The following is a 16,072-nucleotide window of genomic DNA, read 5'->3' as shown; positions in this document are numbered from 1 at the left end:
GCCGGGGCAGAGTGAGAGGGAGACACAGAATCCGAAGAAGGCTCCAGGCTCTGAGCTGTCAGCACAGAGCCTGAGGCAAGGCTGGAACCACGAACCGTGAGATCATAACCTGAGCCGAAGTCGGATGCTTAACCAACTGAGCCACCCAGGCGCCCCAATGTTTTCATATGTTATGTGAACAGTATCATCTCTAGCTTACAAAGCACTGGCCTGGAGCAGAGTGAAGAGACCCATTTCTCTTGGCTTCAAAATGTTCTTACCTTCACTAGAACACTGGGGCTAGAAGTAATTAAGGATCTTATTTTTAAAGCTTCCTCCAGCTTTTGTCAGAAAATAAAGATTCAAATTTTCAGTTGAAAAGCTATTAGTAAGATCTAGAGATAAAATTTATCTTAAAGTAAAATGAGAATACTGAATTAATAACTGTTTCTAAATGCAACACTTGAAAAAGCTCATCTTCATATAGCCTTCTGCACAGAGTAACTAGCATTAGAAACAAAGAAAACAATTCCCTTGAAACAAGGGAAGGGGGATGATGAACTTAAAAGGAAATATATGCCAATTCAAATCTATTTTTCTTTTTTTACCTAGGAAGTACCTCTTGGAAATCAGTACTTTTACATTGTCAGTACGATTATAGAAAGTTATTTTTCTTTCATTAAAAAGTATTTTAGACATAAAAATACATCATCAAGTACAAGAGATTTAAAAATCTTATTGTTTCTTTATTTTTATAATATACAATGGCAAACTCAAGTCGAACTTCTGCCCTCTAATCAGCAGACAGTGTGAGTCTAACTTCTATCATCAGTGCTTTAACCAAAGTTATAATGAATTCAAGCTTATCTAGCACTGAAATAGTCCGTTTGCAGAACTGCAACCAATCCCTGAGGATGACATCCTCATAGATTTATATTACAAAATAGGTTTTTAGCAAAAAGTAACTAACAGGATTATATTGCTTCAGAACCTAATGATGATGATACAAACAGCAAAACTGAATGAAATACTTAGCCCTAGGAGTCACTGCCACATGTATAACTTACTTGCTTTTAAAAGGATAAATTGCTTGGGAGTTTAATTTCTATTTCTTTGCTTAGATGCTTAAAAAGTGAATGTGCTCAATGGAGTAATTTAGATGAGGTTTCTGAACAAAACTGTGGTTATTCACCCCTGTGTCAGAAGCCAGTTAACAGCCAGAATGGGAACTGGACCAACACTGCCAGGAAGGATTCGGTGCAGATAGTAACGAGACGAGGCAAACAGTCTGATCTACAAAACAGCCAGTAAGACACACCTGTTTTCTTTTCTCCAGTCTCTCTTGTTTTAACTTTTCTTTTTCCCTTTCCAGCTCTCTGTTTTTGACCAGAATCGCGGGTTTGCTTTTAGGAGTTTTTTTGTTAAGAATTTTGGCCATGGCATCCGCCCAGCCCACGTTAGTTCCAACACTAGCTCCGGGTGCATTTCCATTTTCATTGCCGCTGGGTTCAACTTCATCTTCATTATCAGCTTCCGCTGCTTCATCATCAGAAGAAAAGTGATCCTTTTCTGGCCCACAGCTTCTTACAGAACCTAAGAGTAGACACAAGTTAACTCTAACACCTGAGGAAGAGGCTGCCAAGGCCATGCCGACCCCCAGGGCCTTTCTAAAGCTGACAGTCCTCCATCTGCCTCTGTTCCTGCAAGAGGGGGCTTTTCAAGTCCCGCAGCTCAATGCCAGCAGAGGGCAAAAGGACCCTCCACCCTGCAGTCATCAGGCCCCAAAGACCTGGCCCAGTCATGCTGGGCCTCAGCACCCAGGACCCAGGTAGGAGAAACAAATCCGACAGCCCACACCACCTCTCAGCCATCGAGGTAGCAGCAGGTACTGACATGGGGGCAGTGTAGGCTGCGGTCAAGTCCATGGGCCTTAATTGTGTCATTAAACTACTCAAAGAGACTAATGAAGATTATATTTTTAAAACGATTAGCAAACAACTTTAATCATCAAGAAAATGGCATAATGTCTCCATGGTACAGGAAGTCAGAATAACCTCTCTGGAGATTTGACCCAGAGATTTAAAATTCTCAATTTGTGTGTGTGAAAATCTATAAAACAAACATAAAAACACAGCCTTCTTTTATAGAATTTGCACATAACATTATAAAGTTAGGTGTTTTAACATTTCTGAAAAATAATCTAATAAAGTAACATCCACCCAAGATACTGAAGATTAAATGGCAACTGAATGATAACATCAAGTTCTGAGCCGCGGCTATGAAAGTGGACTGCTGGAATTTTATCATGCACAATCTCCACGAAAAGTACAGATGGGTTATTTGCCACCTGTCCATCTGGGTTTTTTTTTTTAATGTTTGTTTATTTTTGAGAGAGAGAAAAAGGGAATGCAAGTGGGAGAGGGAAAGAGAGAAGTGGGGACAGAGGATCCTAAGCAGGCTCCATGCTAACAGCACAGAGCCCCATGTGGGGCTCGAACTCACAAACCATGAGATCACGACTTGAGGGGAAGTCAGACGCTTAACTGACTGAGCCACCCAGTCACTCCTGCCAGCTTGTTCATCTTTTAAGACTCAAATAGCTGGGGTCAGAAGGTCGGCAGAAAGAAGAGTCTAATCAGTGGCCTTGCCTAAAAATCAAGTTGCTGAGAAGCTCTTGAACTTGAAGTTTTGCATGCTTTCTCAACTTCCAGAGCTCAATGCACTTGACCAACAGGACCACCAGCATGGTATGCCTACATCGACAGGAGCCACAGCCTTCTGGACAGCTTCCGTTTTGTTCTTCAGAAGCCTATGGAGCTTATTAGGAAATCCTTCAAAGGAGACAATCATCTGACAGCTTAGTAACTTGGAATATTTCTTCATAAGCAGAAGAGGAGCTAGAAAAGCACCGCGTTCTGGGGAGTCTGTGCTGGGTCTATCTCCCCGCATCAGAGCGAAGCATCATAACCAGGACGTCTGCTCCTACCTCTGAGAAGTCTCATTGTTTTTCGTTCTTACTTGAAAATAACCTGCCTGCCCCTCGACTCAACTCCCCCCTTCCTTAAGTAATTTCACTTAAATGTGCATATTGTTTTAAATATCCTTTCTTTTTCCCCCTTAATTCAGCTTATTGTCATGACAAAAATAAAAGGAGCTGAACGTATAGTCAGCTGTTAACTTCTGGGTGATCCTCTCTATCTCCCTTGTAGGTCACGAATTAAGAGACATGTGCCAGAAAGATCCGACTTTGCTCGTCATTGTAATACCTGCAATTCTGCCATTAATACCTTTATTTAAGTATTGGGAATTTATGAAATGAAAAAGATGTAAAACCAAATTATTTAATACATTTCAGATGAAAATTTCTAACATAAGGAAACGGAATATAAAAACATATGAAACATTTTACACGTATAGAAAAAAATGAACCTCAAGCACATGAGCAAAAATAAAGTATCTTCAAAGCGTGATAAGTGTGTCAATGTTATCAAAAAGTAAATGAGAATGGAAGAAATTGCTAATAATTCTACTGCTCTATTATGCTATGCTGCACATTTCTTTTCCTTTTTTTTTTTTTGAGAGAGAGCGAGCACGAGTGGGACAGACACAGAAAGGGGGGGAGGGGAGGAGAGACAGAGAGAGAGACAGAGAGAGTCTTAAGCAGGCACAGAGCCCAGTGAGGAGCCCCACACAACCTTGAGATCATGGCCTGAGCTGAAATAAGGAGTCAGGACATTCTGCACATTTCTTTATAAAGAGAAAAAAAATTTAAGTAGATACTCATTTGCCACATATTTAATCGGAAGCTTTCTCTGTATCCTGCATGCTGGGTAAATGTACAAAATCTAACAAAGTGTGACTGTAAGCCTTGACAAGCAAATACAGGTGATTTAAGAACTTTATTATTTATAAAACATTTTAAAAAGTACTTAGATTTTGCCAAACAAAAGCTTTTAGCACCATCATTCAATTCAATGAATCTGAGTGTCTACTATATACCAGATTTCAGAGTCACACAATTTTTCCCTGAGAAGCATCTCCTAGGACCAGTGTTCCCTGGAAAGTACACTGAGAAACAAAGTTTAGAGAATGTAATTGGACGAAAAAAAATATACATGTTTTATTCCTGAGTTAGTAGCACTGCACGGATATTAAAAGCAAAATAAACAATTCTGTGACAAGTGCTTCTCCTAGTAAGAAAGGAATCTAAATGTAAAGAGGCATAACAGCTTAAAAGTTTGTGTTGATGAAGAAGAGCTGGGTGATGAAAAACAGAAGTCTGTACCAGCTCCTGGTAAAATGTCAAAACTACAACACTGACATCTAGTGTTTTGTCCTGATGAATTCACACACAAACTGCAACAAATTTCACATTTTCAGTTGCACTGTAAAGGCAGCCAAAAGACTTTACGACTGTAATAAGCTACTCCAATTCTCTATTTCTAAACTTTAGTTAATTTTCTTGACGTTTCTTACTCAGACTATCGCAATATGCATATTCTAGGCACAAAATAAATCCATGAAAAGTTTTATAACACCATTTTATACAACCCATATAAACCAATTAAAAAATCCCAAAATATCCACATGATTCATAAATTTTGATCTCTAAAAAGAAGTTCTAACTCAGAGGTGTCAGGCATTCACTGCAAAAATGGAAATGATCAGGTTTTATATAAATAAAAAAATGCCAATGTAATGAGGTCCTCCAGCATACTAAGAAACAGGATTTACTTCAAGGATACCGAAGATAAAGCAAATCACAAAGTAGAACTGGTTCTTAAAATTTCACTGTACACTATGAAAATGAGATTTTTTTTGAATTTTCTACTAACTGATCTTTAACAACAGAAGGTAAGTGAATATATCCACAGCACCATATAAGTAAAACCTCCTTTGAAGTCTTGTGTGTTACCTTAAACATTAACTCTAAGTTTACATCCTATTTTTAAAATCTGGAAATTAAGGAAGGGCTACAAAGAATGCTTACTGGAAGTAATAACTAAAGGTTCCAACGTAACTTTCTGCATTCATGGAAATATTCTATCGGAGCTGCCCACTAACCACCAGGTATTAGAATCTACTGAAGTGCTTCCAATGAGGCCAGGACACCTGAGGAACTGAATTTTCAATCCCTTTACATTTAAAAAGCCACGTGTGGCTAGCGGTTACTACCTACCATACTGGCAGGCCAGGGTTAGAGCTCTGCGGTACTGTGGTAGGCATGGGCATTTCCATCTCCTGCTGCCTTCTCCCCAAACTTCCAGCTCCCTTTCAAATTTACCATCTGTCTCTGATCCCAGATTTAGTGAGCTACTTTCCTTAGCCTTTGGAAATGGGATAAAGTTTTAAGAAGACTCAGTCCTTCGATATTTATTGGGCATTCATGAATGATGGGGAAGGAAAGGGAAAATGAAAAATCTAGATGTAGGTTTCTCTCCTTGAAGAAGTCACATGTTTTAGTAGGGTCGATAAATCCATTAACCAACTGCAAAATTTGGTTTTACAATTTGTAAAATTCGTAAGTGTTCTTTTGAAAAAGAAAAGGTAATGAGGAAAAAGGGTGACTGTTTGGGGATATCTTTTACAAAGGATATTAAAGTTACTTCTTAGGTTAAGCAAGGGTTTCAATGACAAGAGAAGGGAGGAGGCCAAGGAAGTAAGATTCCACAACCCAGGGGAATTGAAAGAGGCAGGGGGCATGATCACTAAATCTAGAACCAAAAACATCCTAGATCTGAATCTGCCCTGTATAAAAATTAAAATTATTATAATCATCATTATTATGGGCATTCCAGGCAGCATAAACCAGCACGTCCAAAAGCATGGGAATGTTAAAGGTGAAATGTTTATGAAATGACAACAAGTTCAGACCAGCTGAAACCGGATCTGGGAACTGGAAAGTAAGGACTGAGTATAAAAAGCTGGCTGGTTTATAAAAAAGCTGGTCTGATTTACGATCCAAGAAATAAAATATGCACATTAACCCCCAAATTAAAACCAAGCAGTTTAAAATTACAGCACTATACGTGTGTTCCAGTAAGAGGCCAAATTTCTCGTGTTTTTTTCCTTTTGGTACTTACCTTAGGACTTTATTTTTAAACAGTTTCTCTATTGGATTAAGAAGGTTGTTCTTTTAAAATACAAATACCATCTGGGAGCATTAAGGCTATTGGTTAACATTTAACTTACTTCACACCTTTAGAATTTACTCTAAATCAAACAGAATCCCTCATAAAAACTTGGTAGACATCAGCTAGTGGTAGTTAAAAGTATGAAAACAGAAGTCTGGCTGCCTGAATTCAACCTCAACTCCAGATATAAATCTATGTGACTTCTCTGACGGTTATTAAGTTCTCTGCCTTAGTGTCCTCACTTGTAAAAATGGCAATAAAATAGTATCTACTTCAATATCTGATACCGTTTATGACGACTAAGAGTTAATATATATAAAGTCCTTAAGAGTGCCTAGCCCATAGTAAACATTTAAGTGTTGATTACATACCACACACATTAGACACACATGATAAGAATTTTAATGTGGTTGTGGAGAAGGAGAAATGAACAAGCAAGGAACACCACTGGTAGCCGGAATCTACAAGACATGTGAAGAGCTGAATGGGAATCTTTGGACGACCAGTTAGTTATACAGCTCAAGGATGACAAGCTCAGGTTATAAAATCAGACAGACTTGGCATTAAGTCCTGATTCCATTACTTCCCAACAGTATTGTCTCCTCTTTGTCTCAGTTTCTTTGTAGCAAAACAGGCATGAAAACAGGATTTACCTCATTGATTTGTTATGTTGATTAAATGAGATAACACATGAAAAGCACTTCCTACAGATCTGGTAGTCAACATGAAATAAATAACAGAGAGTAACCAGGCAAACAAGGACACTGAAAACCTGGAAGACAGACCAGAGATGAGAGATAGCAAAAGCTTTAAGGTTGCCAAAAGGGGCTCCTGGGTGGCTCAGCCAGTTGAGTGACCAACTCCGGCTCAGTTCCTGATCTTGCAGTTGGTGGGTTCAAGCCCTGCGTAGGGCTCTGTGCTGACAGCTCAGAGCCTGGGGCCTGCTTCAGATTCTGTGTCTCCCTCTCTCTCTACCCCTCCCCGCTCGTGCTTTGTCTGTCTCTGTCTCTCTCTCTCTCTCTCAAAAATAAACAAACATTTTAAAAATTTTTAAAAAAGAAAAGGATGCCAAAAAACAGAGGGTAAAACGAATTTTGCTTCCATTACAATTCTATCTACTGTCTCAGTTACAGCCTATAAGGCACGTGCCAGGGAATTATCAAGTGAAGACTAATTTTGACTTTATTTTAGAAGTGATCAATGTCACTGTCCCATGACTTTTTTTTTTTTTTTTTTTTTAAAGTAAGCTCTACACCCAAAGTGGGGCTTGAACTAACGACCCCACGGTCAAGAGCTGGATGCTCTACCAACTGAGCCAGCCAGGTGCACCATGTGCCACAACTTTTCAAAGTACTCTAAAATACTGACAATTCTAACTAGCTAACATGTATTTAGAGCAAGACACTATTTTTATTGTTTTTAAAGTGTATTTATTTTGAGAGAGAGAGAGAGAGAGAGAGAACGCACCAGGAAGGGACAGAGAGAGAGAGAGACAGACAGAGAATCCAAGCAGACTCTGATGTCAGCACAGAGCCTGATGTGGGGCTTGATCTCACAAACTGAGATCATGACCTGGGCCAAAACCAAAAGTTCGATGCTTAAGCAACCAACTGAGCCACCCAGGCATCTGGATGGAGCAAGATACTATTTAAATAAACACTTTTTATGATTACCATTTCATCTTCAAAACACTCTATGAGTTGCTCTTATTCTTCTATTTACACAGGGGATGATTCCAAAGCTTAGAAAAGTTAAAAATTTGTCCAAAGTTACAAAGTTAACGGGACAGAGAAATACAACTGTTTGACTCCTGAGGCCCTAGAAAGCTTTGAATCAAAGATTCAACTCAGACTAATCTGTACTGAGCTAAAACAGAAAATATTCATTAAATGATTTAAGAAAGCTTGAATTAAAAAGAAATTTCTAGGGGCACCTGGGTGGCCCAACTGGTTAAGCATCTGATTCTTGATCTCAGCTCAGATCGTGACCTTGCAGTCTTGAGATTAAGCCCCTTGCTGGGCTCTGCCGGCTTGGGATTCTCTCTCTCTCCCTTTCTCTTTGATCCTCCCCACCTCACATGCTCATGCTCACGCTCTCCCTCTCCCTCTCTCTCAAAATAAATAACTAAACACTAAAAAGAATTTTTTCTAAGCCTCAGTAACCAGAAGAGTCCCTTCCTCATCCCCATTCTGAGTCTGCCTAAGAATGCACATTGCCCTAGTTATCAAGAGTTTTGAAACTACTGCTCCCCATTCTAGTTGTAAATCATTTGTTCTGCTCAAGCCACATGATCTTTCCTGCCAATTACTATTGAATTTAGAATATTCAAAATCGATGTTTTAAAAAATTTTAAAGCACTTATCTTTGAAAAAAATGAAGTCATCCCAGCTTTCCATAAAAATAACCAAAATTAAAATTAAAGTTCTACTATAAGACAAATTAAAAGATGTACTATCTAGGCAAGCCAAAGCATAGGGCCTGAGGTAGTCTGTTTCCTGAGTCTGTCCTATAAATTGCTAAACTACTCAAGTAGGACTACGATATATTTCATTTCTTAGACGTGTTCCTTTGCTATTTTTAAGTAACTTACATGATGAAGGAAGCTATAAGCTACAGTTTGATGAAAAGCACATTTATCTGCTAGGTTATTGTATCTAAAATACAGCTTTATAGTTTATCAAAAATGAAGCGATAGCTCTTAGGACCTTCTAAACTGGATTGTTATCAAGTCTTGTGTCAGACGTATATGGCCATTTTTCACATATGTGACCAGAACAATTTAGAAAACATGAAATTACCATTCTTCTCTACCAGGTTACAGTCACATGGGCCCATGCTACGAGGGAGGGGTTGATTGCATCATTGCGCTGGATAATGACTGAGGCTTTTTTCACCTGGGTTAATTTACTGACTACAGAATCTTTTTTTTCAAACAGACTACAAGCTTAATAATAAAGTTAGCATTGTGTCTAAACCTCCAACACTGCATCAATTCAATAAATCTGAGTAGTTCCAGGATAACACAGAGGTGGAGGTTATCAACCTCCCCTGCATGATACTTGATATCATCAACCATTGTTTTTACGTCTTCACCTGACTTGTTTTACTAACTAGGGAGGCTATGTGTGCCTGTGTGTGTTTTAAGAATACAAACTTAAGAACCAACTATACACTGTATCAGAACCTGCAAGAAGGTATCAGTTCAATAAATCTGAGCAGTTTAAGGTTAACTCAGATACAGGTGTCATCATCCCCTTTATAATGCTTGATATTTTACCTCCCACATGGCTCTGATTTGTAATCACTTGTGATACTACTATGATCAAATTCCAAGCCCTACCGAAAAGTATTACAATTTACTAAAATTCAGTCTGAATCATTTTGCTATCATGTAAGTTTACATTATATACACTTTGTTAATTTTACCCTCAACAAAACCTACTACAAGAGAAGAGTGTAAAAAATCACAGTAAGTGAAACTTCCAATTTATTCAGTGACTAACTAAATGGATATTAAGTACTATATCATGTATCAGGTTCTATGCCAAATTCTGATACTGCTGTTACCAAAGCTGACAAACTCTCTTATCAGAACCAGGAAACTTCTGCAAAGTCTCACAAACAATACTTAAGAGTTTTACACTGGTAAAAAGCATCGATGTATATATACACTTTTATGTTTCTTACATAATGTGTCAAAACAAATTAAAGCCAGAGGGAAAAGTTCAAACAATGCATGGGTTATACCTGTGTGTTTTCTACGGAATTTAAGTAGCATCTTGCTAAATGAATCTGCTTTCAAATATTCATGATAAGGCACATCTTTATCAATTTTTAGGATCCAATTAAAGTTCAAAGAGAAGCCTCTGATTCAGTTTCCTGATAAAATGAGTCGGTACACTTCACTTTAATAAGACTATAATTTGCACACTGATTCATTGATGTGTCTGAAGCCAAATTCAATCTTCTGCTTTTAAAGTTTCTCAGCGTCCATTAGCTGAAATTTTTTGAAATCTTACTAGTTCTGCTAAGGCCACACGTACATAAATAACCAAACTACAAAAGATGGGTCACCTTTCCAGAAACAACTGATTTCATGAAAGGAAAACAGCGAATCGTTATATTAAATAACAAATTCTGAATTAGGCAAAGGGAGGACGTGCCATCTTATAACCAATGGACCTACATTACTCAATGTATTATTAAATAAAAGGCTTTTTATAATTTACCTCTGTTGCAGAGGTACAGTGTAAATCCTGAAGGAAATCCTGATGGAGACAACGAAGTCAAAACTTACAGGGTACAGACCAGAAAGTGAAGAGAAAAGAAGTAGTGGTCAAGAGTGTAGACACTAAAGCCAAACTTCAATAATGGCTGTCATTTATCAACCCGATGATCAGCTTATGTATTGGGATAAGCAAGTTATAACTTCTCTGGGTCTCAGTTTCCCATAAGTAAAGTAAAAATAATATCTATTTCATAGGGCTGTTGTCAGAATTAACTGCACTGATGCACCTATGAGAAGCATAGAACAGTACATCGAAATGCTCAAAAAATACAGCTGTTATTATGTAATTGCTCTGCCAGTAGAGTACACCTGAAATTTATGGTGCTATGAGTTTTTTGGTAAGTTGGTTATTTGGAAAACTGAATGTTTTCCTTCTGAAAAACATTTCAAGTGGGTCCCTTCTCTCTCTTCAGAGTCCTGTCCTAGTGCAAGCCCTGACACAGGTTTGCAACTGCCAATCAATGGTTCTAGCACTCCATGTCAGTCGCCATAGAGCGGCAGTGGTATTTATAAACATGTGTCATCCTCTGCCTTAAAAGTTCTCAATAGCTCCCTACTCCCTACAAATGGAGAGTCCAGTCTCCTTCATGCGACACACAAGGCTCTTTACAATCTGGCTTCACCCTCTGTTCCCAGTTTCACTTGTTTAACTTCTTTGAATAGCTACAGCCATAGCAGACAATTCATTGTGTCCTAACTAGCCCACGCATCTTAAGAGACTGCGTGCCATCGTACTTGCTTTTTCCTGTAGGCCTGAGGAAACCGTCATCTCCACCCCCAGACTTACGAAATTATTCATCCTTCTAAGGCCTAGATGAAATGCCACCTTATCCATTTATTCAACAAGAAAATCTACCTAATACTAAAATATGCAAGGAAGGCCCTATGAAAATAAATAGGACATAGTTCCAGCATTTGGGGAACCTATATCTATAAGGAGAAAGACATGTTAAAATAATAACAGAGTATACTCTGAGTAATACGTGTAAGACAGGAAGCAATGCCTAAGCTGGGTTCTACAGGATATGGGTTTCTGTTTCCATCCTTATACCATTTTAATTGGACCGTGATTGTAACAACTACTTTTTAATAATACTCAAAACATATTGCAGTCCTGTGTTTAATATCTATCTTCCCTAAGACTATAATTCTAGAGCAGAAGTTTATTCATCTTTTGTATCCTCAACGTGAAGTTATCCAACTACATTAGATAATTAGGTTTCCACATTACCCCAGACCTTTCTTAATCCACAATGTAATGGATCTACAGTAGTGAGAGAACCTCAGGACCTAATCAGCATTGACAATACTGCACTGAGAAGTCAGAACAGCTCTAACTTGGAATTATTCAGTACTTGAACAGACAAATCTGACTGACACCCAAATTTGTAAGCAGTACTGACATTCTGCTTCAAATGCAGGGTTTCTTTCTCTGACAACCCCACATGAACTAGTCTGTTGAGTACAAGAAATATCAGAACCACAACTTCTAATTCCTGCTCAACAAATGGACCGTTTTCCTCAACTCCTTTGAAAGGGGATGAGGAGTGTAATTACCTAGAGACTGCAGTAGTAAATGGCAGTTTCTTCTTCTTGGTCTTGGGAAGTCCAGGTTTATCCATTCATTTACTTAAATTTCTGCGAAAAATCCAGTATGCAGCAGGCACTGTTTTACGTACTAGGAAACAGCAATCTCTACTCTTAGGGAACGTACATTCCAGCTCGGAGAGATGCAGAGCAATTACACAGTATGTCAGATGATTGGGGAAAGACAGAAAAAGAAAGCCTGAGAAGTCAAAAAATGAAGGCAGGGAGGCAAGATGAAGGAAGAGCAGTGGCAGTACGTTGCGGAGGGTGATCAGGGACAAGTCTTGCAGATAAAACACTGAATCAGAGATGGAAGGAAGTGAGGGAGAAACACACAAGCATTTGAAAAATACTCTAGGCAGTGAAGCCCCAGGGAACGCTGAAACCCTGGTGTGCGAGCCTGTCTGATGTGTTAAATCACAAGGATATCGATGAGGCTAGATTACAGTTAGTAGTTAGTGGGGGGCAGAGTAGGAAATTAGGAGAGAAGATGGCCTGAAGGTCACCATACAATCTAAGGAGTCTGGATGTTATTCTGAGATGGGGAGCCACTGGACCATCTTGAGCAGAGATAACTCCCATGACCTGTACATTGTAAAAGAGTAACTCTGGCTATTGCAAAGCTCTAGCTAGTACAAAGGAGCAATAACTGGACCGCAGAAGGTCAGGGGCTGTCTGTAATTTCTTGTAACCTAAGAACTCAATGCCAAGGACGAAGGTAAAGAGGTGCAGCACGGTCACATCAGGGCTGAAGGCCTCAGAGTATCTTTCCTTCCTTTCAATAGCAAGCGTTTCTGAGAGTTCAACTGATACTTTTATTCTACTTCAACCACATACTCGTTTCCTTCATCGCTATCAGGTCTCTAACTCCCAGAGTCACGCAACTACCACACAAGAAAAGTCAAGTATACCACCTACCTCCCTCTAACCTCTTTTGGCCTTTTGCTCCTTCCCTACGAAACCTGTCCCACTCGTAATTTCAAATGGCCCCCCTTCCTTTTGCCTTCCGTCTCTGTAACCTTTTTGCTTCTATCAGCACTAGTTTCATCCGTTTTCATTAATAACAGTGACAATGGAAATGTGTAGCAAAAGAATGTGGAGTTTCAAAGCGTCCGTTCCCTGAACACCGCTTCCTCGTCTTCTCACTGGGCCCAAATCGCCCCTTCGAGGCCACGCCGAGATAAAACTAGCGGCAAAGCCACTCGCATCCCCTCCTTGCTCAAGTTCAACCGGGCCTTCTTTTTCAGTAGCCAAAGCTCAACCCTAGTACGTTACCTCCACTGTCGGCAGCGTCTTTGCCCTCTTCTTCCAACTCCGAAGCCACTGCCCGGGCTACCATTTTCATCTTCTTTTTCTTCTTCAGTGAATTTTTCAGCCTTTTCCCCGCACCCACACGTGAGTCCCGAGCGGCCGCCGCCATCTTTCCTCACCGGAAGCGACCCGTGAGAATTGCGACCGGTGGTAACAAAAAGGACTTCCGCGTTTAGTTCCGGGAACACAAGGTTCCGGGGCGGGGCCGTCTAGCCCGGAGTTCCGGGACTGGGGCCTCAGTTTGTGAATTGGTGAGTGTCCAGGTGAGGTCCGCTCCTGGGAGAAAAACCATCGGTGGCTGTACGTTCTCAGCCGACTCCTAGGCCAGCTCGCCCTTGCCCTGGACCGCTGCCGCAACCAGGAGCGGTTCACTTTGATTTCCTCCCTACACCGCTTCCCTTCTGTGCCGCTTTATTGAAAGTTGGTTTAGGAGGTTCCTCCAGTGCCCCTTCCGGGCCTACTAACCGCGCCCACAGCTGGGAAGAGAGAAAAGCGTGCTCGGCGGTGCCGGTTAGAATATCTGTATCCTCCCCTCTCCCCGGGCACCACCGCCAGAGACTCACAGCGCGACACACCGGATCTGTCTCAAAAACTTAATCACATAATCTCCCTCTGATTAACCCTTGCCGTGGCTTCCAATCGCGAAACGAGTAGAATGTCGCATTCTTCCCCTGGGTTCGAGGTGGCACGGGGCCCAGGCCACCCTCTCCTGCGGGCCTAGCTCTGGCTCCGACCGCGCAGAGCGGACGTGGCGTGCGGATCCCTTGCTTCCACGCGGTGCTCCTGCCTCCCTCCCCGGCCAGCTTCTCCCCAAGGCCAGCCTCTGCCTGTGCAGCGCCTCCAGGCAGCTACTGCAATCTGCCCCTGCCGTTCCCCGCCCCCCCCCCCCAAATTGTTGGCTCCTTCAAAGTAGGGACCATAGCTCATTCACCATTCCATCCCTCAGGCTAGCAAAGCTGGCCCAGAGTAGGTGCTCAAAAAACATCTTTGGAGGGGGTGAATTAATGAATGACAATACAGCTATTGACAAAGTTGGTAAGTCAGACCAAGACAGTAAAACTTGGCATCACGTTCTGTAGGCCAGATACATTCCAAATAAAGTCTTCTCTTCTTGGTTTTTCATACCTAAAATCTGTAAAGGAGTACAGATTTCTCATTTCCGCACATCCCAGCTGGTGTTTATGGGGGGGACGGGGGATTATATTTACATAACCCCAAACAAAATACGTTTTAAAATAAAACGCTGTTTTGTTTTTAACAGCACAGGAAGTGTTACATTCCAAATACAATTGGTGAAAAGGATAAAATTCCAGCATCAATCTTTTGAAAAGTGCAATTGCTGTCAACTCCAAAAGTACATCCCCTTAGGATATAGCTGGGACAGAGAAGTTGCCCAATCCTGGTCAGTGTCCATCTGCCATTCAGTGTCAGTCACCTGTGACCTGCTGACTTTCATACTTAACCCTTGCTTTTGCCTACTGTTCTACATTGAGTTCAAAACAAAGTTGGGAAAGCCTTGAAGAAAATTGCAGGCAAGGAAGCAAACCTGAGAGAAAGATGATTACAGTGCAAAGGAGGCGGTGTGGCATCCAGGTACCATTTGCCAATATTACTGAAGGTCAGCATTTTACATCTTAATGTGCTGGTTTATTTATAAGTAGGGATTTACTATGTTTAGTTGCAACTGAAGTTGCTTGGGGGCTTGAATTGGTTGATGGGTATTCATTCAATTTTTTTCTTTTTTAAAAGTGACACAAAATAGGCTCCAGATTTTCCTGCAGAAATGTGATTTTCAGAAAGGGATTACTACTACTAAGTGGGAGATTGCTGTATTAACGTATTTAATCTTCACAATAAGCCAGTGAGCTAGGTACTATTGTTCCTGTTTTGAAGATGAGGAAACTGAGGCACAGAGAAGATTAAATAATTGCTCAAGGTCATGCAGCCAGGAAGTGACAGCATCGCATTCAAACCTAAGTAGTCTGCTCCAGGGTCTGTTCAACCACGGAGCTGTACTGCCTATTCATACCGTTGCACTTGTGCATTTAACAGGTAGGTACTGAGAGCAGACAATGGAAATTTCTGGCAAGCACTGGAATTCATAAATTTAAAAAGTGACAAATTTCTGCCCTTATAATGAACTAAGATAATTGAAAGGTTTGCAAATAAAATATCCATTGTATGGTGGAAATGACTAAAGTCACCTATATCCTTGTATAAACGTACCCATGACAGTTGTCAGCTTGTTACCTCTCAGTGCCGCATTCACCCTTTTTGGCTGCTCTCTGAAAAAATAGGCAGATCCTTTAAATATTTTTCTGTTGCCTACCAGCAGGACATTAAGCTTTGTCAGTAGAGGGCACTATCATGACATTATAAGAAGAAGGAGCCCTCTTCCCAGGACGAGTATGATCCTCCGTTCAGACTCCTGCCTTAGCTTTTCTATCCCCAAACTCCTGTGGTACAGGTAACTTCTCCAGCATCTGGTTTCTGCAGTGCACAGTGGTCAGCAGTACCTAGTGGCCAGCAGCTTTCCCTGTCCAACCCCCTTATGCATCACATACCAGAATACTTCCAGCAGGACACCTGCCCATGAACAATTTTCTCTGGCACCTTAAAGGGCAGCAATTTCCAGAAAGTTCTGGAGGGTAAATTTCCAGCAAGTGTTGCTGGCTCAGCCCCAGTGAGCCACTGCTGTGCCCTTTCCAACAAGATCTGAACCTCAGTTATGTGTGTGAGTTTGGTGAGGGACTTCTTCCTTGGGTGCTTTATT

The 16,072-nt window shown here is 40.7% G+C and overlaps 1 protein-coding gene across 1 annotated transcript in view; it reads right to left on the bottom strand.

Moving 5' to 3' along the window:
- RRP15 (ribosomal RNA processing 15 homolog) overlaps nucleotides 1-13,803 on the bottom strand; it is a 40,901-nt gene extending 27,098 nt beyond the window's left edge. The window contains exons 1-2 of the mRNA XM_007072819.3: nucleotides 13,264-13,803; nucleotides 1,298-1,572 (exon numbers count right to left, since the gene is read on the bottom strand). Of these exons, the coding sequence (XP_007072881.1) occupies nucleotides 1,298-1,572; nucleotides 13,264-13,408 (420 nt within the window). The 5' untranslated portion in view covers nucleotides 13,409-13,803. The remainder of the gene's footprint in view (nucleotides 1-1,297; nucleotides 1,573-13,263) is intronic.
- Nucleotides 13,804-16,072: the final 2,269 nt, after the last annotated feature.

The sequence above is a fragment of the Panthera tigris genome, chromosome F3 (assembly GCF_018350195.1).
Source record: "Panthera tigris isolate Pti1 chromosome F3, P.tigris_Pti1_mat1.1, whole genome shotgun sequence".
NCBI classification, from domain to species: domain Eukaryota; kingdom Metazoa; phylum Chordata; class Mammalia; order Carnivora; family Felidae; genus Panthera; species Panthera tigris.
The sequence above is the reverse complement of the archived record's forward strand: the minus strand, read 5'-3'. Positions and strand labels throughout refer to the sequence as shown.